The sequence below is a fragment of the Amphiprion ocellaris genome, chromosome 21 (assembly GCF_022539595.1).
Source record: "Amphiprion ocellaris isolate individual 3 ecotype Okinawa chromosome 21, ASM2253959v1, whole genome shotgun sequence".
In the NCBI taxonomy this organism is placed as follows: domain Eukaryota; kingdom Metazoa; phylum Chordata; class Actinopteri; family Pomacentridae; genus Amphiprion; species Amphiprion ocellaris.
The window spans coordinates 16544550-16572531 of record NC_072786.1 but is presented as its reverse complement, the minus strand read 5'-3'; the positions used below and the strand labels follow the sequence as shown (position 1 = coordinate 16572531).

Here is a 27982-nt window from a genome sequence, read left to right as displayed (position 1 = left end):
CACCAAAACGTCACAAGATAAAGAACATGAACTTTGATGCACGTGGTCCACCTATGTTCTACCTTCAACCCCTTCAAGATTCAAAACTACATTTGTCTGTCTGTGCCACCGGTACTGTGATTGACAGAAGCATTGTCCTGGAATGACAACCTTTTTCTTTTATTGCCTTAACCTTTGAGTTTTTGTGGACAGTGATATAAATCTGTATATAGTTATGCCCCAAAATGGTTTCCAGGTGAGGCTGAGACCTTTTTAAAGTACCCACGTAAAGGAAAAAGGAAAAGAATGTGATTTGGAATGCAAAGAGAGTTTTTTCCCCCTGAAAATAGGAGATAGGAAGTCCTGATCTCACTCACTCATTCACGTTCGTGTCATCTGCCATGGTTATCAGTTTTGCTCCATGCTGTCAATCACAGATGCAGAGAGTTTTCTTCCTGAATGGGGCGTGGACAGCAGTAGCTCAGCTTTATTTAAAGCTACAGACACTGAAACAGCCTGTGCAAAAACAGAAGTTATATAAACATGGTGATATGAACCATCTTTTAGCTGAAAATTGAAAGACACACTCTGGGAACACATGAGACTTGGAATAATTTGCTGAAAAGAAGGCCACCAGCCTCTCACAGGGCTACACACAGAGACAGACAACTAAGCACGCTCACATTCACACCTACAGACGATTTTGGATCACCAGTTAACCTCATCATATTTTAGGACGAAGCACCCTCTTCAAGTAGAAAGAAAAACAACATGATTTGGAGCAGAGAGTCTTCTTTCTGAAGACAGAGAATAAAAAAAGAATAAAAAATCCTGCTCACTCATGCCTCTCTACTAACCTGTCCAATAAAGCCAACAAAAAGGCCAAAAACAATAACTTTAAAAAAAAAAATAGGCACAATATGGGTCCTTTAAATTAATGTCAGAAATGTAGTGAGTTACTTTCCACTAGTGACATCACCTGTCACATGTACTTGAAAATCGTGTACCTTTTACAGTAGTATGTGTACTTTCACACTCCACGCAAACACACAGACTCTCTCTCTCTCTCTCTCTCTCTCTCTCTCTCTCTCTCTCTCTCTCTCTCTCTCTCTCTCTCTCTCTCTCTCTCTCTCTCTGTGTGTGTGTGTGTGTGTGTGTGTGTGTGTGTGTGTGTCTCGCGCAGACAGCTCACGCGCCGCTTCTCGGATCCGTTGAGGAGAACGTGCGCAGCCTTCACGCGCTGTTACCGCCTCCGAGGAGCCGGTGAGGAGGTGGAGGAGGACAGGAGGATACACCACCTGAAACACCGGAACGCCGCACTTATTTCTGGATTTATTAACTCGCACAACACTTGTTTCGAAAGGGGAGACGAAGAAGACGCCTGGAAGGTGAGTATAGAGATGAATTTACTCTTCTAAACTTGAGAACGAGGCACTGTCATGTTTTTAAGTTAGCAAAACGAAGCAATTATTGTGGAATATTCTCCCATTATTTACTTAAATGCCTTAAAAGTAGCTGAATAGTTCCTCGGTTTTAACTCCATATAGAATTATAAAGTCTCCTACACTAACATTTCCTTCTATTAAGAGTTATAAATGTGTCTCTTCATGCCCTTGCATAAATTAAGCATTGCACACTAGCTGTCCATAGTGTTTGACAGAGCTACACAGCTATTAAAAAACAACCACCACTGGTTAGTTTTTTTCTGAAAAGGACCTCCAACCTGTGGTTTGGTTTTCTGCCAGAAAGGCTGTTATAGCAGACAAGCCTACTGCAAGACATTTATTTTAGCACTTGTCTGGTGCAGGGTGGTAATTTCCCTGTTGTGCTGCCAGTCTGCAGAATACTGTGTGTGTGTGTGTGTTTGTGTTTGTGTGTTGAAGCAGATTATGGGTGTTAATTTTCAGCAGTGGAGTCCCAGATATCTGCTTACAATGTAAACTGTCTGCTGCTAAGGGAGAGAGTTAGCAAGAGGAGGGTTCTCACAGAGAGAAGTCCAGTTTTGAAATGAGTGGGAGATCACTGCTTTCATTCCCTGGACTGCGCTGGAGAAATGTGGCCACAAGCTGCCAGAGAAACGCTCCTCAAGCTCCCATGACCACAGTGTATGTAACCACAGTCCAGGTGCCCTTAAGCGAGCCATTAAACTAACTGTGCAGTGTGGCGCGAGAAAGAGGCAGCAGAATTTGCAGCACCAGAATTAAGCCACGGTGCGTATGTGTCATTCAGTGCGGATACATTTCCCTCTGCAGAGCCAAGTGTAATTTACAAGAGCCACAGTGAGCCATCCATCTAGACAAAGTTGTGGCTGTATTACTCACTTTTTTAACCAGACACAAACGCTAAGAGTTGTGACCTTGAAAGTGAAGCTTCAAATCAGCTTCTTTAGCTGTGTTGTTGTGGACTTCAACTCTGCACAGCTTCAAACAGAAGGTTAAAGTTACTTTTATGGTGGCAGCTCAAGTAAATTTATATCAAGAATAGGAAAAGCTTCTTAATAGAATTGAAAATAAATAGATAGCCTAGCATATAGAAGGCAGCAGGATGTCTTGCTGTATGTTGCATAGCGACAAATACAATTTCCAGGAAGTAAAGTGAACCCCTGGAGAGTCATTGCTGCCCCAGCAGACAAACACATAACATCTTTTATTTAACCAGACTATGATTATCCTCATTGTGACCTCAACTCCACCAGAGCCCTCACACCCCATCCCCACCCACTGTACAGTTGAAAATAACTTGTAAATCTTTGAGTCATGCAACTTTGCCTGTCTGCCTGCTTGCTTTGAAGCCCATAAGTGAAGCTGTGAAGTAATTTACAGACACTTAAATGCAGCACGTTTTGGTAGAAAGCTGTAGAGCCCTGAGGGGAAAAAAAATTTAAAGTGTTGTTTTGGCAACGACGGTGATATAGGTCATGACAAAGCCACTGCTTTACCTTGTTTGACTCGCCTGATACCGTATATGTGTCATTCTATCTATCTGTGTGAGAGTGAGTGAACGGACGAGTCGGGGGCATTTGAGTTTGTAGTCGGATCAAATGTCCATCTCAACCACTTTGCTGTAATTTGATTAGAATTCTGTGTCTTGATAGACGGTGAGTAGAGACACCTGTCTGTCTATCTATTGGTGAGTGTGACTGAGTTAACTTTGTCTGACACTATTTTAACAGTTACAGCATAGAGACTAAATGATATATATACGCTGAGGAAATTAGAGTTATATTGAAAAAGTAAAATTATTTGTCTCACAAACTAGTTATCAACTTAGCATGAAGACACCACTTGACTCCGCACCACTGTCTGCTCAGCTGTGTACTCTGCTGCATGTACTGCAGAGAGCGCTGTGAGTTTTGTAAACAATGGAGCTGAGGTGCACTCTGCTGGACAAACTACAATATCTGTTGACATAGTTTCTAAAGTACCCCTTCCATCTTTGTCTGCATTATGTTTGTTACATGTATAAAGTTTTCATACTGTGCATACTGGACCACATATATGGTGATATCAATGATAGACCACTATCAGTCAATACCAGTGGGCTTTATTACAGAGTACCTTGTATCTTTTCATGCATTTTAGTTTATTGGTTAAATAACTATTACTGGATACTACTAAAGAATCCCACAGCTGAAAATAAAGTTTTTTATGTTGTTGACATGTCGATATGATGATTTTTTATATGCTAGAAAGCATATCATGAGAAAAAGCAGCAGTCAACACCGTACCTGAGCACTGTGTTCTAATGACAGTTTACAGTCGGAGTTCCATGTAACACAGCTAAAGAACTAGTCCTGTTAGCGTGCACATTGAGGCTTTCTGTATCATTATTCTTCTACAGAATCAGTTTCCGTCTCCGACATGTGTGGCTGAATTACTCCATTACTGCTCCACCAAAGAACGCAGCGGAGTTATGTGACGATCAGCGTTGGTTTGTCTGTCTGTTTACTAGTTACTCAACATTTCTCAAAAACAGACTAACAGATTTGGATGAAATTTTCAGGGAAGGTCAGAAATGACACAAGGACCAAGTGATTAGATTTTGGCAGTGATGCGGCTTTTAGTCTGGATCCACGGATTTCTCAAAAATTTCTGTATTATTGAGAGACAGCGGCACGACGTCACTGTACCTATGACAACAAGTGAACACGATGTCAGCTGTCTGCTGATGATCACATGATTGCGATCCTACTACAAATTAAACGCTGCAGACTTATCTGGACTTATCCATTGGAAATGATACAAGGAACAATTGATTAAATTGTGGGGGTGTTTCTGCCCGCTACATTTTTAGGTCATGCAATTCGGTATCCGTACATAACGTACACATGCATAACACATGCCTGTGCTCAGTACAAGGTTATTTTGATTGTGGGTACATCTATATTAAATGGACACATTCTAGGTTGCCGTGATTTCTGATCATCAATAGCTAATTAACAAATACTGTATTTATAAAAAGAAAAATACTACGTTTCTGACAATGCCATATGGGTCGTAGGTGAGCTGGTGTGCTCGAGTTGCAGCAAGTGGGGTGGGAAGCCAGGACATTATAGATCCTTAATTTCTAGAGGAAGCAACAGTCTGAAGCTGCATTTAAACCATTTTAAGCCAGATAGTGTATATTTTCATGGAAAACTACGTCTAAATGTATAACTTAGATACACAAAGATTACTTTTAGGGGTTTAATCAGTGAGCAGAGGGACTTTAACTAGATTATATTTGAACAACTCAATTGTCTTTGCACAATGCAAAAATCTTTCACATTGTAGTGAGATAATACAGCCTTGTTTGTAGAAAACGTAGACAACCTTTTAGCCTTTTTGTCCCTCATAAAATGTGTGGGGATATCGGTTTGCATTTATCTCTGCCAGAGTCTTTTTTTGTCACCCTCCCTGGAAGTTGCATGAAGTTGTCAGTGTTATAAAGCCACACAGCTCCAAGTCTGTAAGATAAAACTTTTTAGAGGGTCAAAATCAAATCAACGATATCCAGAAACTATTATTGTTTACATCTGTTTTTTTCTGAGCATGTTAAAATGTGCTCTATGATGAAGGTCTTTCTTCTGAGGTTTTAAACCTTGTTCAGTCAGAGGAAAAGAAGGCTGCAGTTTGAATTTTGTCTGGTTACAGGAGTCAAACTGCTTACTAGTCACTAATATTAGTTGACAAGAAAATAATCCTACTTGTGTCTGTTTTCAGATGTGGATTCATCCGAGGCAGTCACAGGACGGTTGCTAGCCATCTGTCAGGTCTAACATGGAACGAGAGGGTTCATTTAGGAGGTGAGAACACACACGCACACACACACACACACACACACACACACACACACACACACACACACACACACACACACACACACACACACACACACACACACATTTTAGCCAGCACGTCCCACCATTCAGCGTGCAGAGCTTCACTGCAGCTCCGGTACTTTTTCTTTTTCTTTTTCTCTCATTATGGCCGTTCTTTGGTCGACACAAAGGTGGATCAAAGTGAAAAAAACACTCACATCCACTCTCACACATTCCTGAATAACCTTCTTCATTCTTTCACTCATGCAAACACCCTCCTTTGTTTCATAATTAGACTCCAGCCTTTTCACTTTAAACTCTTCCTGTTGATTCACGGCCAACAACAAAACTTCCGCGTTCCATTCTTTAATTGAGACAATGAACAAAAAGATACTTCTCTAGACATTGCTTGCAACACATTGTGTCTTTATATCCTATGAGTCTGTTTTACTTTCTGCATCATTCATTCTTTAGGAGAAAACTTTTGACTGAAGTGTCGATCCAGCAGCACAGTGTACAGCTCTGAACCCTCTTTTCTGAGAGAATTTGGAAGCTCATCCTCACTCTGACATGAACTCTGTGTGTTTGTGTGTCCTTGTGTGAGTGTGTCTGAGCTCAGGGCTCCTGTTTCCCACACTGACCTATTTATGTGGACTTGAACTCAGATCCAGGCTGACAGACGGACCAACAACATACACACACCTTCTCTCCTCTTACTTCTTTTATATGCTTTTGAGTTTCCATCCACTCCTTTTTCTCTCTATTTTTCCTCTTTGTCAGTTCTTTTACTTCTCTTTCTAGTGTCCATACTCATTAAATTCACTTCAGCTCAATTCTTTTCACATCATTTGTTTATCAAAAGTGTAAAACAAAGAAGAAAAACAATATTTCCCCAGCACAGTGCATGACAAAGCAGACAAAGTCGCCATTATAAACAAAGAAGTATTGAACAGTGGTCAGTAAATTGGGTCATCGTGTGATAACAGCTTGAGTACAGATTCTGTCTGTTCTGGGCCCCACACAGCGAGACAAGAGAGGAAGATGAAATGAAATGTGTGCCACCTTTAAAGCCTTCCCTTTCCTCTTGGCTGCTCTTGAACCTCAAAGGGTTCCTTTGTTTGCCGGGCACAAAAGCTCGCAGGGTCACATGGTGGCCGACTGGCACAGACTGGCAAAGGGGGAGAAAGAGAGGTAGAGTGGGAGAGAGAAAAGTGGAAAGAGTAAAGGTGGGAGAATTTAAAAAGTGGAAGTCAGAAAACCAAAAGAAGAAGAAAGAAAATGGGCATGTGGAAGAGTGAGACGGCATTCAGATCAGTGTGATTCAGAATCATGGAGTGGGGATATGTGGTACCTTTTCAGTTAATAGAGTAAGTACCTAATGTGTTAGTGTTTGTGTGAAGAGATGATATGTTGTATATTTTAAACTGTTGCAGAATTTGCTGGTTTAAAGACAGGTATATTTACACTTACCTGCATGTGTGTAGTACATACTCATAAATCAAACACATTTACCGAGGACTGCAAATTTTGATTGATGTGCAAATTCGTGATTCATTGACTGATTGTTTGGTCTATGAGGTATCAAGATATAGTAAAAATGTTTATCTCCATTTCCCAAAATGCACATAAGCATTGAATTTACTGTCATTTAATTTACTACTGTGACCATATGTATTAAATCCAAAACAGTTCTTTCATTTCTTTGGACTGACTTGCTGTCTGAAAGAAATCTGAACATTAATAGCGTTTTTTCCTCTTCTGATACCTCTTTTCTTTTTCATGTCATGTCACTGCACGTTTAATCTCTTTTATTCACTGTTTTCCTTTTTTCTGTACATCTTTGTCATTACTTTGTCATATCATTACTCTCTTCTTTTGCTTCTTTTCCCCATTCACTTGCTGTCTAGTTTTCTCTTCTTTCTGTATGATAAATGCATTTTTTTCTCCTTCAGTTTGACAGGTTTCTTGATTTCAGCCCCAGTAAAAATCTCTCTACCGTATGTTTCAAAAGCAGTATACCGCATAAGCTTGTGTAAACAGTAACAGATGGCTAATAAAAAGTAATCACCCATTAATAAATGCTAATGCTGTCAGCCATTAAAATGAGGAAAAATTACGCCGGTGTTTTTGCACAGCCGTTGATACTTTATTGTCTTTTTATATGAATTGTATGCAGATCTGTTTTAAGCTTCAATTTGTGCATTTATTTGTTCAGCTTCAGCTTGGTACCTTTTTAAACTTGCACGGATCAGCATGATAAAGATTATAGTCTGTATAAAGTTCATTTTTTTAGTTGTTTGAAAAATAAAGAAGAAAAATTCCTACTCTTTTAAAAATAAAGTGCTGTCAAAAAGCCCTACTGTGTCACTTGAAGTTATCTGAATAAACACTGGTGCTTATTATTGTTTTATCTTTCCGCCTTTTGGATTTCAAGGAGCCTCCACAGCAAACTGAGGTTGGGCACCGGCTCATCCTCCAGTCTGACTGACCTCTCGCAGGCAAAGAGCCCAACAGGAGGTGGGGAGAAGGGAGGATCAGCAGGGGGGCTGGCGGAGGACTGCAGCTGGGACAAAGGGACCCAGCAGAGGAGGGCTGGAGCCAACGCCACCTGGAACAGGTTAGTGTGGGAGAAACTTATATGTGGGTTAATCCATCTCAAATCATCAGCTGCTCGACCGTCTCTGCTTTACTGGAAGCTTTTCTTTTTATCATAGCCTATGGATATTTGAAATGGTATCTGTTAATTTTACATATAATTCATATATGAATTTAAATATTGCCCATCAACCCACTTTCAACACATTTTTTGCACATTTAAAGTTGACGCTATGTTATCTGTGTAGAAAGTTGAAGTGTGAATACATATATATTTGTGTGCTCATGCATCAGTTACATTCGTTATGTTAACATAACGATAATATAATAATAATATAACAGTTTTTGTTAATCATATTTGATTAACCATTTTGAAACTCAGCTTCACTTGGATTAGGCTATGAAGCAAGATTATTGTTTTTGTGGTACAACTTGTCATACCTGCCCAATCGGCTCTGAAAGTTAAGTGAAAATGACTTTTTCATTTTTGTGACTTAGGATTTCATATATACAAAAATATTGTGTATGTTTTGTTTTATATTATTTTGGCATGTAGCTATCTGTGGTTCAGAAAATATGACTAGTTGACTTATGCACTGCCATTCTTTATTTTTTTGTTAAAATGTGTTCAAAGATGGAACTTTTCATGATGGTTTCATTTTTTTCTTTTTCATATTTCAACTCACCCATGGTCGGAGACTATTTAATCTACTTGTCCAATATTGGCGACTACAAATCAATGGCATGATGAGATATAATAGTAAAAAACCTCTTTCTCTTTAAAGCTTTCGTCTTTAATAGCTGATAAGATATTTTCATTCAAACACAGCTTGAAATTTTAGTACGTAAAAAATCTGCTGAAAGTGGGTCAACAGGCAATTTTTAAAAGAATTTTATCTCGAAAAGTATTTGATATATCAAGCTAAAATATTTTTATATTGGGCTATATTTTATTCTATTAAAAAAATCTGACAAAAAAGAGAAGGTCAAGCAGAAATTGTTCTAAAACTTTCATCATTAGAGATCGAATGACCATGTTATGTTCTTCATCACTCTTTATTATATACAATAGTAGATCATATTGCGATTTTTACTGAATGTGAAAATATACAACGTTTTACTCACATGAAACAAGTGTATGTGTGCATTATTTTCCTTTTCTGGTGGTATAAACATGACCAGCAGAAAGCTCTGTTGCTGCTATTATTCACTTTATGAATAGGAACCTCACACACACACATATGTACATCAGCATCATCTCATTCTGTCTGTCCTCCCTCCAGGTCCATCACTGAGCCTCTTTATCCCTCACTTCTCTTTTCATCTCTTTCTGCCTCATAGATTCCTTTCTGCTTTGGTCCTCTCTCTCTTTTTTTCTGGTTGTTTTTGTGGTGTTTCAGCTTTATTTCACACTGGATAGCACGAGATTAATGGAAATGGTTGGGGGACTGTATGAACAACATAAGCTGGAGTCAAACCTACAGTATGCCCCTTCTGAGCTTTAATGTTTTACTCTCCCTTACTACAGGGAATCTTTTAACTGTTGACCGTTACGTCAGGATTAGGGTAAAGCCACTTGTGGCTTTTTAAATGTTGACCGGTCCAAGTGGCTGCAAGAGACAACCAGCATTTACCTGCTAATCTGCTGACATGACATCAAATGACACTTAAGTTGATCAGCCTTTCCTGTCATACTCTGAAGACTGCATGTGGTGCAAATCTATTTTTATTGTGTTTTGTGGTTGTTCTTTAGTTGAAAGTGTAAACCAAAGCTGTGAAGATTTGGTTTATGATGTTTACTTATGCCATTCGTCTGTGTAGTTTCTCATTCATCCAGGTCATGGTTATCCAAAGTTGTTTAAATCAATCCAACTGGACTTTAAGAAGGTTCCTTGAAGACGTTTCACCTCTCATCCAAGAGGCTTCTTCAGTTCTGGTGGTGGTTGATGTTGCCTCAGCTTCTAACCTCTGTGAGGTGTGGTCAGTGCTATTTATGCCCCACTTCTGCTATATGCCAGTTGAGCCATTCTGAATAACCAGCTGCTTCACACTCCACCAGTGTAGAGCTGCTTCTGGTTAACTCTGAAACGTCTCAACATCTAACAAAACACACCAAATGTTCTGCTGTTGGCTGCAGCAGTGAACACAAAAGTCTTCATGCATCTCCAGCATCTGAGCAACTGAACACTGAAGTGGATATCTATTATTTCTGATGATAATGTCACCACAGCAATAACAAAAGAATAGAATGGAATAGAACAGCCTTATTGTCAACCAGAACATACACGAGTTGGTGCACATTATGACTGAAATTCTGGTGCAACAAGCTCGCCATTGGACTGATAAATACAAAAACAAACAAAATTTTTTCTAAAAAACTATTCCAATATATACATGTAAATAACTATATAAATATATATATAAATATGTATATATAAATATACACACACATAAATGTATATATATATATATATACACACACACACACACACACATGTAAATACACACACACAACCTGTACCTTCTACCTGAGGGCGGCAGGTGAAACAGGTGATGTGCCGGGTGTTGCTGATCATGCATGATGTTGTGCGCTCTCTGGAAGACTAGACTGAGCTTCTCAAAAACAAAAACTGTACTGGATTTAAACTTTCCTTTGCATCAATACGCTGCTCTCAGTGCTGTTGTTGCGGTTTTAACACTCCCTGGAGGTCCTGTTACGTAAATATGTCCAGCACCAGCTGCGATTTGATCTCTTCCGCTGACATAAAATGTTGACCTTTCAGCTTGAAATTCATTTTGGGGAAGAGGAAGAAGTCCAAGCGAGCCAAGTCTTGTGAGTTGGGTGGTTGGGGAGCAATGTTTGTGTTGTTGTGACCAACAAAAACATGTGTCATTGCTGCATATTACTAGGAGCAAATAAAACACCTGCATGCCGTCATGCTACAGTTCAGGTCATTTGCGCCAAATGTCCTCACTGAAATGTCTCAGGTTATTACAATAGAACTCTGCCATAATGAAATTGCGAATGTGTACCTGACCTTGGTCACAAAAACGTGCGTAACACAGGTCCTGATGTTGATAGCATGATGTCATGCAGCATCCTGACTAGTGACAGTTACTGCTCACACATGTTGAATGCACGTGACCATCAATCGCTCATGCAACAGGAACACAACTTTTTGATCACACCTCGTACAGGTATAGTTAGTCTGTTGGAAGTGTTCAGTCTCAGACAATTTGCATGTCTCTCTTTCTGAATGCTTTCTTGTGTTTTTATTTGCAGCATCCACAACGCAGTGATCTCAGTTTTCCAGAGGAAGGATCTGGGAGAAAACGAACTCTACACTCTGAATGAAGGTGTCAGGTTAGCTCCCAGTCAGTTGTCTTTGGATTTTTATAACTCTTGCTGAGTTTTTGACAGACATGCTGATTTTTTTTTTTTTTAGCCTGAGCTGACATGTATTTTTGGATATTTGACTAAAATATAGTGTCTGCAGTGCAGTTTCCCCTCTTTCCTTGCTGTTGTGACAGACAAACTCTCACACCCAGTTTCAGCAAGCTAAATTTAATCTTTACTCAAGTCCAAACATTAACACATGCCCGGTAACAGTTATTGTTGTTGCTTCACTCTCAGCTGCATCATGGGTAATGCTTTTCCCCTGCTGCTCTTAACTGTTCATTGTCCACTGAATCAAAAACCCCTGTAAATTGTTTAAAGGGGAAATGACAGGTTGAGGTTACAGAGGGGTCACTGCTGTGTGTTTTGTGTTTAATTACACTGTAGCTGAGGGCAGTGTTCTCAAAACTGACTCACTGTATGGTGTAAACACTACACCACCATACTGTACAGACATGCACACTGTAGACATCATACACAGACATGTATTTGGTGCAACAGTGATGGTGGTTATTCATGAAGGTTGCCGGTCTAGCATGGCCTGAGGGTGTGAATGGGCTCAAGCTGCTGGATCTACAAGAATAAAAGCTTCAAATCACATAGAAATGCAGCAGTACTTATGACTCTGTTGTGTACACAGAGTGAGACCAGCAAACTTTGTAAATTTAGATTTGTAATGTCTTCAAGAATACATTGTTTGCTAAGAAATACCAGAAAGAGTAAAAGTTACAGTGTTTTCTCTTTCTAGTAATATAAAACTCATGCTAATCTCAGTTTATCAGTGGAAAATCTGATTGTTCAACTTTTGTTTTTATGGCAAACAACACATTTTCTCATTTCCTGAGCCCGCTGCTGTTTAAACACTGCAGTTTGCATAATAATCTCATCACACCTGTTCGTTTTTCACAAGCTATCACTGATGATGTATGACAGTGTGTGTATAAACGCTACCGTTCAAAAGTTTGGGGTCACTTAGAAATGTCCTTATTTATGAAAGAAAAACATTTTTTCAATGAAGATAACATTAAATTAATCAGAAATACAGTCTAGACATTGTTAATGTGGTAAATGACTATTCTAGCTGGACACGCTTGATTTTTAATGGAATATCTCCATAGGGGTACAGAGGAACATTTCCAGCAACCATCACTCCTGTGTTCTAATGCTACATTGTGTTAGCTAATGGTGTTGAAAGGCTAATTGATGATTAGAAAACCCTTGTGCAGTTATGTTAACACAGGAATGAAACTGTGAGTTTTCATGAAAAACATGAAATTGCCTGAGTGACCCCAAACTTTTGACTGGTAGTGTATGTGATCATGTACATGTATCTTACAGGCAGCTGCTGAAGACAGAGCTGGGCTCCTTCTTTACTGAGTACCTTCAGAACCAGCTGCTCACTAAAGGCATGGTTATACTGAGAGACAAGATCCGCTACTATGAAGGTAAAAAATTATCTATATGCATACACAGGCATTCAGTGATGGGGTGTGAATACAGGCTATCAATACTGAACCCTGTTTTTTTTAAAATAGTCTATGGTTATGTTACAGGTGTATTTAAAACATGAAAAGAAATTCGCAATGATTTCCATGTTTTCCTCACTGTCTCTCAAACTTCACCCATATTTCGAACATCATCATCAAAATTATTTTAACTACCGGCTTAAAATAGAGAGAAATAAAGGAAGAAGAACAAAAACAGAACAAAAAGAACTTCTCCATTTACTTATAATTCCAGTGTCATTTGGCGGAATTTACAGAGTAAATCTACAAATAAGTAGACATTTATTATTATATATTATATATCTTGTCTTTTAGCAAGGAAACATGGAAGTTACAATCTCCGATCTATGGATAATCTGCAATTTGTCCTCCCCAAAGTACGATCAGAACTGGGCAAGAAAGCATTTAGGTTTTCTCCACCTAATGCTTGAAATAAACGATAATCTCAACTTCAATTTCAAGCTCTTGTTACACTGAAAGAGTTTAAAGTTGAGGTGAAATTATTACTGTCTACCTTTTCTGTGTGCAAGTGTTATATGTGAGCTAGTTTTTATCTGCTGTTTATTGTTTTTAATGTGACTATGCTGCCTCTTGGCCAGGTCTCCCTTGTAAAAGAGATCTCTGATCTCAGTGAGACTAACCTGGTTGCATAAATGCTCAATAAAATTAAAGACTGACACAAATATGTATTAACTGGAAGGAAGAGTTTGTAGGTTGTTACAAGAGGTTGAGTCAACTGTTGAAGCTCCACAAGGAAGTTGTATATTCTCTAGTTTAATGGAATAAATTAAGGTTTCTTCTGTATTTCCAGAGAAGCACATGAAATAAGTCCTTTGATGAGCCCAGACTTTAATCTGTTATTAACTAACGGTACCTTCTAGGGTTGAATGAAGAGTGCCAGTGATTCATTTCAGGGGAACTCCGAGATCTTAATGTGGCACAAGTCAAGTCTCAGATGCTGTCTAACACTGAAACCTAATGTCTGGCTGGTACTGCAGAAGCAGAGTTAACCTTGTTAGTTAGCTATTAGTTCGAACTGTGAGAACTTGTCCTTATCTGTTCACTGTCACTTCCAGCAAAGGACGTCTTTCTGCAACACACACACACACACACACACACACACACACACACACACACACACACACAAACACACAGAGAGAGAGAGAGAGAGAGAGGAGAGGTAAGAGCAAGTGATAACGAAATTATTTTGTTCTCTCTGTTGTGGTACATGTGTGACCTTTATTTGAAATGATAAAACACAAACACACACACATGCAGACCCACAGATGTTTAGCACTGTCGTCACAAAACCAGACAGGAAGCGATCCTTTACGTCAGTCACACATCCAGTTAGTGCGACATTTGAGATAAGATAAACCACAGTGGCTCAAAGACTCATTGTTCTGGTTTAATCAATAGTAGGGGGTGCATGATTCCGTTTGTGTGTATCAAATATGCCTGCACAGAGGTTAATAAAAGTAAGTGTCAGAAATATATGATCATTTGAGATCTTATACCAATAAGTCTGTTTTTTGTGTGTTACAAAGACAGATTAACCCTTTGAACCTCAAACAGTTTGCTGACATTTCTTGCTGCTGTTACATTTTTATTCACTGTGGACTCAGTTTTCATAAACAAAGCCTGCAGTTCAGCTGAATAATGCCAAATTTTTTCTCCTGCAACTGTTGGTTGCAGCTCAGTCACTAATGACTTCACTGTTGCGCCAAGGAGTGGAGCATTTTTTTTTATTTTTTACAGAATCTGGTCAATACAAGCAATTTATTTTGAGGAGTTTTTGAAATGACACATGTACAGGTAAAATATAGTGATTTAGATGAAAATTTAAATTTTTTATGCTGAGGTTTGGTAATTTGTTTTTTAAGAAACATCACATCACAGATGAGTAGTTCAGTGACTGCTGGAAAGTTGAAAAATCCAATTATACTCTCTGTTATTAAATATGCCTTTCGAACCTGCTGGTGCGTTTTTGGGTTCAGAGGTTTAATGACTAAAAGTAGTATTGATAAGATCACTGAGAATACTTTAAAGGTGTCACATAGTAACAAACGCAACAAGAGTTCTTAACTGATGAACTGTGCAATTTTTCTTGAATATAAATTGGTTTTTAGTCTTTCTTAGATCACTGCATTTGTTTGAGGGCCCATAAGTTCTGCTCTTGTAGTCATTCATCAAGAGGTAAAACCAAAGAATGGAGTGAAACGTTAACTTTAAGAAAGGTCTGATCTTATAATTCAGCTTGCTATAAAGTTGCCTTATCCCCAAGTGGGCAAAAATCAATTAATAGAGCTGCAAGAAGTTTGTATTGAGCCTGTTGAACAGTTTAGTCCTTATGATCAAATGTTAATGCAGATGATGACTTTTGCTCTTTAGATGGATTTGAGCTTTCTGAATTTGCACCCAAAATACCACAGAAGCTGTTTTCTAGATTTCCACTGCAGGAAACACAGAAAATTGTACTGTATCCCAAAAAGTGGTGTGAATAACCAACATTCCAATTTACATAGGAACAACTTTTGGTTAAATGTGTTCGCGAATTGACATCAGTGTGTTTACTTTCTAAATCACAGTGTCTAACATGCCCCTCTTTACAGACATGGTAGACTTTCATGGAATTCTAACAAAGCATTTCTTCCACAAGTACAGTATAATCTCTTGTTGGCTGCAAAAACCCGACAGTCATGTTATTGTAATCTCTCTGACCTTCCTGATTAGCTGATTATCTTCCTGCTTGTATCACAGGTCAGAAGTTGTTGGACTCTCTGGCAGACACGTGGGACTTCTTCTTCTGTGATGTTCTGTCCATGCTGCAGGCCATCTTCTACCCTGTACAGGTAAACATACAGACCAGCTAATATTCCAAGTACACAGATGCATTTTGTTGACATATTTGTGTTTGTGTCTTAAGGGAAAGGAGCCCTCAGTACGCCAGTTGGCTCTCCTCCACTTCAGAAACATCATCACCCTCAACTTGAAACTGGATGAAGCTTTGTCTCGGCCCCGAGCCAGAGTTCCTCCCTCCATCATACAGATGCTGCTAATACTACAGGTACAAATACGCTTTCTTTCCAGATTCTCTCACACTACCCTCATGCACCCTTTAACACACGGCATGCACAAACATCCATGACTGATGCGGGGTTAGGGAAGAGGGTAAACGACAACAGATGGGGAAAAGAGGAGCGCAGGGTGGAGGAAGATGTTGAGACTTTTCTTGCAAAGGGATTCTCACAGGAAGTAATCTCAGTGTGAACACAGAGAACAGTTGTCTTCCCATGACCACTCTGCACCCTCTTTGTTTGTCTATGTGAATTATCCATGTTTACTCTGTCATTTAGGGCCATGACATCCTCACAAGGCCAGAAAAAGTTAGCAAGTCTCTTATAATTAAGAATTTTTTTACTGGCTAAATATTTAAATTTCAAGTTGAGGGTGAAGTTTTCTTTTGCAAAGCCTGGTTTATTTTTGCACTTTATAAAGTGTTATGAAGACAGTTTTAATAGAAATCATGATTATGTTTAAATAATTATTATGTTTAATGTTTCAACCATAGTATCTTATATATATTCTGCTGTAACTAAACAGTCACTTGCTTGTGATCTTGAATTGTGGTCGCGTGCTATTTTTAATTGTTTTCCCATTGAGCTGAAGATCCATTAGCTTTTGGAAGTTGTAGCAATTCTTTCCTTTGTTCCAGCTACAACTGCAGAAGTTTTTCTGTAAAGTGCATGTAAGATCTTCTGGTTTCCCAAGTTTGCCTGGGAAATAACTTACAGCAGCAAAGATCAAGGCAGCTGGAGAAACTATATGAGTCCTAAGTTCTTTTGAAGCCGCTACTAGATGGGATGTTTTATCTAATCTCTACTTTTTCTGCATAGTTTAATACCAGTGTAGTTTTACCACCCTGTAAAAGACATTCAAAGGAAAAAATGTAGAAGGGGGAAATCCCTCTTTGTTGAACTGCTTATTAACATGCAGACGTACAACTGGTGTGATAAGTTAAAAGGTTTGGAACAACCACATCTAGTTCTCAGAGGCAGAAAGTCTTGTTTCTGAGTAGAAAATGAGAATGCCATGAAGCCGTGGTTTTCTTAGTATGAATTGTTGATCAAGGTGTAGTGCAGATATTTAGGTCTGGTGAAAGAAGTGAAAGCTCCAATACTAAGTGTTTAAATTCTTTGGACATCTTAAAAAAGATGCACTGAAAACGGATAATAATGTAATAATGTGTAATAATTTATGCAATTTCTGAATAGCTAATAAACTGTTGTTTTTCAGGCATTTAGAAACCAGACCTTATGTGAGCTCTTTTATTATCATTTAGAACCAAACCCGTGAACACTAGCTTCTAGGGAACAACCGATATGGGTTTTGTTTTTTTAAATAGAGATGATAATGATGACGATTATTGATGATCAAATGAGACCAGTAACCGATATTTGGAGCTGCTGTACATCAAATGTAATGTTTTAACAGGATCTAATAGCAGGGAACCTTTCATTCATAACTAGGTTTCTACATTAAGAAGGGCAACTGTAATTCAGTATGTCAAATAGAAATAGCAATGATTAAATTAGGACGCTCTCCCCTGTTTATGTGGGATAAACTGAAATTGATCAGTTTGTCCACTGCTGTTCTTCTCTATTTTCTTTATATTTCACTGTTTTATTGCTATATTAAATCATTATTAATTATTGAGTATTGACTCTGTTTCAGGGTCATCTGTAGCTGCCGTCTAGCTTAGCCACGAGCTCGTAGCGTAGCCTTAGCCTCTGTGAGATTAGCTAGTTTCTTGGTTTGTGACAATAACTTATGTTTCTCATAGAGATTTTGCAGTCACTGCTTGAGAGACATTTCTGAGACCACAGAGTAATGACAGACAGAGAGAGGTGAAGTATTTAATTTATCAATCGTCTGTCATTAAAGATACCAATACTGATAATCAGATAAATGCCAGATATCTGCCACAATGATAAGCCAGGTAAATAATTGATCTATCCCTACTAACTTCCTTTAGATACCCCAGCTGATGAAATGTCTTTTCTATGAGTCTCTGAGATGTTTTAACAGGAGAGTAACCATCCAAATATTTTAGGATTTCTTGACATAATCTGCTCAGGTTTATGGGTGACCTGAGAGGAAATCAGGGTATGTTTAAATTTTTCAGCACTGACTCTACTTTCCAAGTGAGCATTCATTTTCTGCTCAGCATTTTACTGACCTTCATCTCCAGATCAGACTCTGTAGACTAATCAAAGTTCGTCCATCTTGCTCATCTGCCAGGTGAAACACTATCCTGGAAAGAAGCGGCGCTCTGACCTCATATCACATGACAGAACGTATCACCGGGTCCAGCAGTAAATGGGAGAAAATTAAATGTGCTCTCAAGTGTGCCTGGGTTCATGCACTGTGAGTCTCTGAGAGTGTGTCTGGTTCTCTTTGTGTTTGGACGTCGTTGTGGCGACTCATTGACCCAAATCTGCTCAGATTCAGACATAGAGGGTGACACAGAAACAGAGGGAGGTATGGCTGAAAGGACACAAACTTAGAATGTGTAATATATTTATTCCCTGGTGCATCCATTGTGTCAGATGCATTGCAAAGTAATTTTTATTGATCTGTCTGTTTGCCTGCAATTGATAGGAACCGAAAGTAGAGGAGGACAAAAACAAAAAACAGGTAGAATCAAAGGTATGAAAGGAAGCAGGAAAGTAGGGCAGCTAAAACAAAGATTGAGCGCATTCAGCACTGAATATGTGCTCTGTTTCTGCTACTTCTCATTTCATCTGTTAGTAATTTCCCTTTCGTTCTGTTAAAATGCTGTGACGCTAGTTCACTGAAGTCTGTTCTATTTATGTGGTTAGGTTCTCTGCGGTGGTTTTCATGCATGGGAGCCATGATTCAGAGTACTGAAACTTCATTGGTCTCTTCTTTATTTCAAGATGTTGGACTGAGGTGAGGGTCCATATGTGTTTCACCCTTGAAAATTTGCTTGACAAAATTGTGGAAACGATTCTGAACTAAGTCCAGCTACTGAAAGTATTTTGTTTTTACTAATGCTGAACAGAAAGACAGAGCCTGGACCTTTAAAACAGCAAAGTACTCATTGTTAAAGAGGCTCTAATCAGTGTTTTTATATTAACAATGTGGTCAAATGACTGTGTTATTTGAAATTCGTCACTCACAGCGAATCTACAGAGAACTACAGCTTAATTCTACAGCTTTCTTCCACTCTATGCATCTTTAAGCTCTTTGTTTTGGCTCACTCTTATTAAGATCATATCCAGCAGAAGTAAGCAGCTGTTTTCAGACACAAAGGCGCTTAAAGACTTTGTTACACTACCTGCACAGCACCAAATGGCAGCCAGACACAGTTAATGACTAGCTGGTGCGGCTAGTGGAACAATTAGCTGCTGAAGAGCCAGATGTTTCTTTCAAAATCTGGTAGAGGCACAATGCTAATGTTGCTTAGTGTTTCCTGGATGGATAAGCAGCTGCTTTTGACCATATTAGGTTTATACGATTAAAATGTGACTTGTAATTTGTAACGCTGCGGACAAATTGGAAAAAAATGAATTGATGCAGGTTTAAAGAAAAGTTATCTACCTTGTTAATATGTCTATAGAGTGTTGCCATGGCTGAGTATTTCCATCTTGAAACAGATAGCAGGCTCGAAAACACAAATTCACACTTTCAAGGTTTCATATCTAACAAACATAAGAAACCAATCCAACTTGTGGTGTGGGGATTTCCCTATATATATATATATATATATATATATATATATATATATATATATATATATATATATATATATATATATATATATATATATATATATATATATATATATATATATATATATATTTGCTTCAGAACTGGTTCACAGCTTGAACATGGCAAAATTACTCCAATATTACAAGTTGCAATTGTGTAATACAGAGTAGTTTTATTGTGTTTGAGCAGAGTTGCAGGTGAGCTGGTGTGCTAGAGGTACATCTAAGCCAATTTAAGTTAGGACAATATTGTTTTTATTGGGTGAAAAACTTCGAAATATGTAACTTTGATTCACAGAGATGAGTTTTCGGGGTTAAAATCAATAACAAGAGACAGACTTTAACATCCAATCAGAAACCCTTCTACTCAGGTAGCAGAATTCATTTTTTTGTGCGCTGTGTAGCTCCTTCCACTTTTTATACCAGGAAATGAAGTTCCAGTTAGTGTGAGGATGTGCTTCGTTTTCACAGAATTTTCACTTCTCTGACAATGGCCTTGTTTTCACTCTTTACACAGTGGAGCACATTGTAAAGTTTAATCCAAGGATGACATAATGCTGGCATTTATATCCTTTACAGTGGATTACAGCATTACATCTGTATCCTTTGTTGTCTTTCTGTCTGTGTATGTACATTAAACCAGTCAAATGGATTTGTTTTGTCTGTCTGTCGAAACTAAGCAATGCTGTCGATGTTTCCCGTGTCTCTTACGTGTTTATACAAGTCTAGGATTGATACCAAACTCACTCAACACTTTGTTGCTGTCTTCTGGCTGAGTCTATACAAACATAGCATCTCCTGTTGTGATAGTGAAACGCCGCTCTGTTTTAAACAAAATTCTTATCAGAGAAGCTTCCTTCTACTAACAGTCACTGGCAGTGCATTTGATAAGATCACAAAAAGCCAGATTGAGCTCTTTCTGCCTTTCTTTTTCATGGCTTTTCAAGTTTCCATTATTATGGGCCAATGAGCAGCAATTACCAGTGTTTGTGTGCGTGTTTGTGTCTTTGATCCAGGGCGTCCATGAATCTAAAGGCGTAACAGATGACTACCTTCGTCTGGAGTCTCTCATCCAGAAGGTGGTCTCTCCCTACCTCGGGACTCACGGCTTGTATTCCAGAGACGGATCCTCCAACCTGCACTGCTCTTCCTGCCTGTTAGGTGTTTGTTCGTGTAAATATGTGCAGAAATACCTAATCACAGTGCTTCTATATGATACAAGTTTCATGTCCTGCTGGTTTTCCATGTTCTGTGACACCAAAATTTTCCCTCGCTCTCTGTAGAAAAGCGGTTGCAGCGTTCATTGTCTGCCAAACCAGGCAACTCTCCCACCACCAAGAATCCAGTGGTCCGTTCTAAGAGCTACAACGTTCCCATGCTGACCCCGGTAGTGGAGTACGACATAGACTCGTCCACAGGAGGCGGCACAGGCATCAGACGACACTCCGTCTCTGAGATGACGTCTTGTGTGGAGGAAAGTGGCCCTATGGCCAAATCCACTACCAGTGCCACAGATAACACCAGTACCACCAGTAACACCAGCGCGTCCAGCCTCGCCAACCACTCCCCAGCCTCCACTGCCTCTGCTGCACTTTCAGGTAGGACTACATGAGTGACATGAAATATAGCAAACCACCTGCAACTTTCAAGACTGTAATATGTAGTCCTTTAGAGACAAACAGATGCTTTGGATGACTTTTTAAATGTTTTGCGTCTTATTGAACTTCACATTTTTAAATTTTATTTTTTATGCCTTTAAAGCTCTAAAAAGGCTGTGTGGGTTTTGATGTAGAAGTGGAACATGTTATAGTTGTAAATCTATTGTTCATTGTTATAAAAAATAAAATTAGAGCATAAACAGACAGTAAGGTGCCATTTTCTTTAAAAAGTAATGCACATCCAGTTGACCTAAGTTACTCGGGGCCTTGATGAGTGAATCAACAGTCTTTTAAATTACATAAAGATCAAACTATTGCATGTTGCTAAATCCGTCATAACGCACAAACTTGCTTTCTAAGATAAATCACTGTGTGTTGTTTAGCAAGTACTTCTGTTTAATGAAATTAAACTGACAGAGATGAGAAGCTTCATATTGGCATTTGTGTAAATCCTCCAATGGCACATCTAATTAAACTAACAAGTCCAAATTAATTTTAATTGGTGAGGTTATCCAAAGAAATTTTCACTGTCTGTGGTTGATGTTTTTTCATTAAATGCTTCTTCTCTAAAGTTGAAGCTATCGTTTAACTCTCTGTACCCCAAGCAGCTCCTGGGTGTTTTTCTGCTCCTGTAACATTTTTACTGTGTGAGCTCATTTTCCTGCAACATACACCTCTATGCAAACAGAAGTACAGAGAATCCGGATTTGCTTAACTTTTTTTGATTACTTATTTTATAAAATTTGGAAAAACCTGGAATCAACATGTACAACATATTTCCAAGTGAGAAAAATGCGATTACACATGCTAAAGATATTTGCTGCTTACATTTTGAATTTGTTTTCACACTGCCTGCAGTTCAGCTGAAAAGTTTCTGATTTTTTGCCAGTTGATCATCATTTTGATCATTCAAGAGTCATATTTGTTAATGAGTTCCCAGTTGGGTAGAGAAGTGAAGAATTTTTTCTCTTTTGTTAAACAGAATCTGGTTAGAGCAAACACTTGAAGTGAAAATCAAGACAAAAAGTTAAAATCTAACAGTTATTTTGGTTTTTAAGGTTCTGATTCTAATTAATGTACTTTTATTGCTTTTTAAAGACGACATTTCCTTCAAACCCAACAGTGGATTTTCAGAAGGTTAAGACAATAGCCACCATCGGTTTTCTATAATTATTTTATTGAAAATGAGGAACTTTAATATATTATGACTAGTGGTGGACGCGATTAAAAAATTTAATCTAATTAATTACAGTCTTTGTAATTAATTAATCGCAATTAATTGCAGTTTTGTCAAATAGCAATATTTGACACAATAAGTGAAGTTTTTCAATTCAAATAAAATTGTGGTTGACAGTTGAATCAATGAATAGACATATACGTGTTTATAATTTAAAATTTATTTAAAAAAAGGAAAATGGGACATATAGAAAAAAGTGATTTTGATGACTTAAAGCCTGAATTTAGTTGTTTTTTCCACTGTATGGCACATAAAATCAACATAAGTAGTTCAAGGAGCTTCAGAAAGTTGAAAATCCATAGATTCATTCTGTTTTCATCTTTTCTGGGTCTGATAAATGGTGTCATTTTGATGGTTCTTTTTATAGGAATATCAATTTTTATTTATGTAATTTTTTATAAACAAAAAGTTTATAGTTAAGTTATTAAAAGAGATATTTTTGTTGTTTAGGTTCTTCCTCCTCCAAGGAGGCGGAGCCTCAACGGAGTAAAAACTTAAACCACAAAAATGTTTCATTTCTATTTATCTGCATTTTTCATCTGTCTGCTACATTCACAGATTACTGCAAATCTAAGTGCAATTATAGCGATTTTATTCAACATTTTAAGACTTTCTGTAAACTCAAGCACTCTCTAGAAAAGTGGTCTATTATGGGATGGCTACACCGTTAGCCGTTAGCATGACTCGTAGCTAACGTTAGCTCTGGTGCTAACAGCAACATGTTTTGCATTGAGGTGATGCCGTCAGCTTGAAGTGACGCAGTGATCAGAAAACTCTTTGTTGTACAATTTGCACACAACCAGGCTTTTATCCAAGCTGCCATCGGGAAGATTTTTAAAAGGAAAATTTCTGTCCAACAAGCTCAATCTCATCTTCCTTCACTGTTCACCAGTGCCGGACTTCACTCAGTACTTCCTGTGCTTCTTCTTCATGGCTACAAACAGACTTTAGGTTCATTACCGCCACCTACTGGGCTGGAGTGTTCATCAGAGTTACAGGTGTGCCAGAAATGAGGGAACTGAGGAGGGTGCAATTAATTGCATTATTATTCTTAACGCGTTATTTTCGCGGTAATTATTTAATCGAAATTAGCGCGTTAAAGTCCCAGCTCTAATTATGACCTATCACCTGTTTAGCATGTCCTGCTCTACTGGCAGCTTTGATGTTTGCAGATTAGACTGACTAAGCACTGACAAATAACCACAACATGACCTAGATACTATTACCCAACAAGACTTTTGAAAAATGATGACTTGACAGGTTGAGAACTTTCAGTCGGCCTACTTTACAGGAAGGCAGAGCGTTTGTGTCTCCTGGTGCCTGACTAAATATTTATTACTTTAACCTCTTGACACTGATTGTCGCGAATTTGCATCATACCACTTTCATTCAGACTGCAGCTGAGATAGCATATCCATTCCCCCAATGCTGGTTTGTGCATATTCAGTATGTACCTTTCTTGCAGAACTGGTTGGAGTGGGACTTAAATTATTATATATCTGTTATTATTGTTGTTATATAGCTGTAATAGAGAAATTAGCAATCTCCGCTTAATTTAGCATCAGCTGGAAAGCAAAAACACAACTATTTTTCTTTTATATATATATAATTGTAAATAAATTCAGGCGTCAAGGGGGTAATCCAAAATACACTGCCCGTCAAAAAAAAAAGTTGCACACTCTAGTATTTCATTGGACTGCCTTTAGCTCTGAGAATGACACTCATTCGCTGTGGCATTGTTTCGATAAGCTTCTGCAATGTCACAGCATTTATGTCTCTCCATAGTTGCATAAATTTTCTACCAAGATCTTGTACTGATGATGGGAGAGTCTTTTAGTTTCAGAAATCTGCTTATTTGTTTTCTTTGCTTGATGCTGGCCAATAATTTGACCCTTCGGAGACAAATTAACATCCTCTCCATGACCACAGGATATGTCTTCCAACATGGTTGTTTAAGAAATGAGAAGCTCCTCACTGCATCAGCTAGGGTTGTTGCCAGCTGAAACATATTCATCACTGCAGTGATTATCCAGTGGAAAGCTCTCACCTATTTGCTTAGTTAAGTCTAAGTGGCAACTTTTTTTTTTTGGACAGGCAGTGTATCTGTTAGCTGTTTAACCTCCAATGCATTAATTCACAGGCAAGTCGATGAAAAAGTGTGACAAAAACTTCTGATCAAACAAATTAATTCGAACTGTAAACTGTCCTCTTCACAGACACTGTAAACTCCAGTCAGGACCCCGAACCCAGAGACACTGACAGTCCTGCCCCTCCTCACGCTCACCAGCCACAGCATCACTCCCCCTGCATCCTCCCTGAGCCGTCCCCAGGTGAGGACACACACTGCACGGGCTCACTGGTGTCTGACTCCCCCTCGTCGTCCAAGGTGCTGACTCAGGACACAAGCTCTGGTCCCAGTCCGTCGTCCAGTCCAGAGATCGCGATTGGCCACGTCACAGAGTCTCTGGACTCTGAGCCTGAGCACGACGGCATCTTTCTGGACTTCTCACGCCGTTGTTCTGGAAGCTCAACGCACAGCAGAGACAGCAGCAGGCAGAGTGTGGCGTGACGCTCACATTCGTGAAAGGAACTTTACTCGTATGATACAGGATGCAGGGACGTGTGCAAACAATGCTGAGCCGTGACTGACATTTGCACCCGATGGCGCCTCCGGTTGTCTTCTGGAGACTCTAGATCAACAGGGATTCTTTCAAACTGAATTATTTTTCTACATAACGTAATCTTTCTATCACTAAAAACAGGTCTAATTTCAGTGTAGATCCCCAGCTGGACAAAGATATAAACACATCAGTCACTTGACTCTCAAACTGAACTAGCACTAATAGAATTAGTCGATGGAAGTAGACAAGAGTACTTGTCTTGTCGACTTTTCTCTCTCAAAGCTGATTTTACACTGTTATTTCATATTAATGAACACTGGAAAAACACATAAAACAGGAGACAGGAGCACAAGGTGTTTTTCCATGGTCAGATATTACTTTAGGACCAGGGCTGTTGAAAAGCTTGGGCTGTCAAATTCAAACTTTTAACTTTTCATATGTAAAAGAAAACTATTCATTGATGCACCTCAACATGTTTTATTAATTGTTAATTAAAATATTAATTTAAATTTTTAAATTTGTCTCCAATTGAATTGAAATCTTAATCTGGTTCCTGCATCTTGTTTGTCTTTATCGTTATATGTCCAAGTTTCGTACGTTGAGCGCCAGTTGCTGTATTTATAGAGCAGGTCATTGGATCTCAATTATCTTCTTTTATTCTTTTAAAAAAATATATTTTAGGCCTCTTCTGCATAGAATTGGTGACTAATTTTCTGTCCAGTTGTTTTCTGCTGTTTTGATACTTGAACAAATCCGTTTTGCCAGCAACTGTCACCAGTAAGACTTCAGTTTTCAGTCAAAGTTACTGTTGTCCCCTCCATCAAAGAGGTTATGTTTTCAGCACCATTTGTCTGTTGGTCTTTTAGCAGGATTCTGCAAAAACTGTCTGGCAGATATTCATGAAGGTTGAGTACGGGTGGCGTATGACCACAGGAAGAGCCCATTAAATTGTGGTGTTTTCGCGTGTCGAAGAGCGTTCACATATGCAAAAATTCACCTGTGTGCCCAGTTTTCACAAATTGTGTACCACTGGATCCATTGGATGAAGCTGAGTTCACCTTACCATGTGATGTCAGTTTCCACCTCATTGGATTTTTTTTGTTATTTTACATTTTTTCGATCCGTCCATTTTTTTTCTTCTTATCTGGAGTGGGGTTGTGATGGCAGCAGGCTAAACAGGACATTCTAGATGTCTAGAATCGCTCCTGCAGGGTTTTCCAGTTCCTCCTAGGGGATGAGATCTAGTTCTACCCTAGAGTCTTCTGTGCTGAGAATCTCCAAAAGAAGATACCCAGGAGGTATCCTAATAAGATCTTGAAGCACTTCTGCTGGCTTTTTTCAGCATGAAGGAGCAGCGATTCTACTTCAAACTCCCTCCAGTTGTCTGAGCTCCTCATCTGATCTCCGAAGGGTGAGTCCTGCCACTCTACAGAGGAAAGTTATGTCAGTTGTTTGTATCTGCGTTGTCATTGTTTCACTCACTACCCAGAGCTGATGATCACAGACAGGAATGTAGATCGACACGTAAATCGAGAGCTTTGCCTTTCAGCTCGGTTTCCTCTTCACCACAACGGTCCAGTACAACACTAGCACCACTGCTGATGCTGCACCGATCCATCTCTCCATCTCACATTGGATTTTATCTTTTACAAACGTGGCAGACATGATCTCCAACCCAAGAAACTTATATTGATCCCTGCTGTTTTGATCTTTTGTCAGAACCAGTCGTAATGCTAATTAAATGTAACTGAAATCTTATTAAGATCTGTCAAAATCAAGCTTGGTAATTACACTCAGGACCGAAGCACAAACCATTCTGTTGCATTTGACCATTGGGAGGGTGGTGCAAAAAGCAAAAATGTGTTTTGCCCCTAATTTGGCACACTTGTGGACTATTAGCCTTGGTGGACGTCAGCATTGCCCAAATGTTCCCCAAGTTCTTATAGTTTTTAACTTTAGCTTCTAACTCAAGATTTGTGTAAAAAAAAAACATCACAGTATCAGTTGTAGCTACTTTCCTAAAGGTGGGTCTGTTCTGAAAATGGAAGTCTTTAAACAAAAGCTATTGAACTCTTTCACAGTCTGCTAAGCCACCCTCCTCCTTCCAGTCATTGCTTTGGTATCATTCTTTTTTTCATTTTCAAACTTATTCCTTCCACTTTCTGTAAAATTAAAATTGTCACTGAAACTCATCTCTTTTCCACCACAGAGGATGTGAGACTCAGTGATTCAGTCAGAAACAGGGAACTTTTTCTTGAGAATATGTGTTTACTCAAAATCTGAGTTGCTTGTGCCGACAAAGTCCCCTTTGAAACCCAGAGGAAATATTTAATATTAGTCAAAGACAACAGTTTCTCTGTAACATGCAGAACTTCTCCCACTGCTGATTCTCAGACTTGTGTTAAACCAAAGAGTAACATGTATCCTGGTGTGTTTGTATCCACTTGAAATAGCAGAAAGCCACGTGTGAAGAGTCTGTCATGCGGCTACAGTCGTCTAAACAAGACAAACAAACTGAGTTTTCCTTGTCTACACTTCTGGGAGAAAGTCAGACAGCAACACACGTCATGTTTCTGCACGAATGTAGACTTTAAACAGTCTGATGTGCTGGTGAGTGATGGACACAGTTTAAAGTTTCTAAATTATTAGATCAACATGGTTTAACAAATAATCAAATGTGGTGTTCCAATGTTTGAACAACATCCTCTGTTCACTGATTATTGGGGACATTATTGGCTGTCAATCATTCATATTAGTAATATTTGTGGTGATGTTGATAAACACAAAGAGATCTACTACTACTACTAGTACTGCTACTACTATAAGATCAACTGTTGAAACGGTTGTAACTTCTTCTATTTACAGCTGTGCTTTGCAAAAGTATCCCCAAGCCTTTA

At 38.7% G+C, this 27982-nt stretch overlaps 1 protein-coding gene across 2 annotated transcripts; it reads left to right on the top strand.

Moving 5' to 3' along the window:
* The first annotated feature begins 1141 nt into the window (after nucleotides 1-1141).
* Nucleotides 1142-25602, top strand: LOC111571452 (proline-rich protein 5-like). Of its 2 annotated transcripts, none has more exons than XM_055006666.1 (10): nucleotides 1142-1367; nucleotides 5181-5264; nucleotides 7705-7895; nucleotides 11157-11237; nucleotides 12609-12715; nucleotides 15536-15627; nucleotides 15702-15842; nucleotides 20586-20730; nucleotides 20853-21167; nucleotides 24681-25602. In XM_055006666.1, exons 2-10 carry the CDS (start codon nucleotides 5238-5240, stop codon nucleotides 25031-25033), a joined length of 1452 nt encoding a protein of 483 aa, XP_054862641.1. In that variant the 5' UTR covers nucleotides 1142-1367; nucleotides 5181-5237; the 3' UTR covers nucleotides 25034-25602. The 2 variants fall into 2 exon arrangements, with proteins under 2 accessions (XP_054862641.1, XP_035806043.1); XM_035950150.2 differs by having other exon boundaries at nucleotides 1143-1367; nucleotides 5181-5263; nucleotides 7713-7895.
* The last annotated feature ends 2380 nt before the right edge of the window (nucleotides 25603-27982 follow it).

Coding starts and splice junctions, on each gene's coding strand:
- LOC111571452 (XM_055006666.1), top strand. CDS start 5,238: ATGGAACGAGAGGGTTCATTTAGGAGG. Junction 11,238..12,608: donor ACTCTGAATGAAGGTGTCAG/GTTAGCTCCCAG, acceptor TGTATCTTACAG/GCAGCTGCTGAAGACAGAGC. Junction 21,168..24,680: donor TGCCTCTGCTGCACTTTCAG/GTAGGACTACAT, acceptor TCCTCTTCACAG/ACACTGTAAACTCCAGTCAG.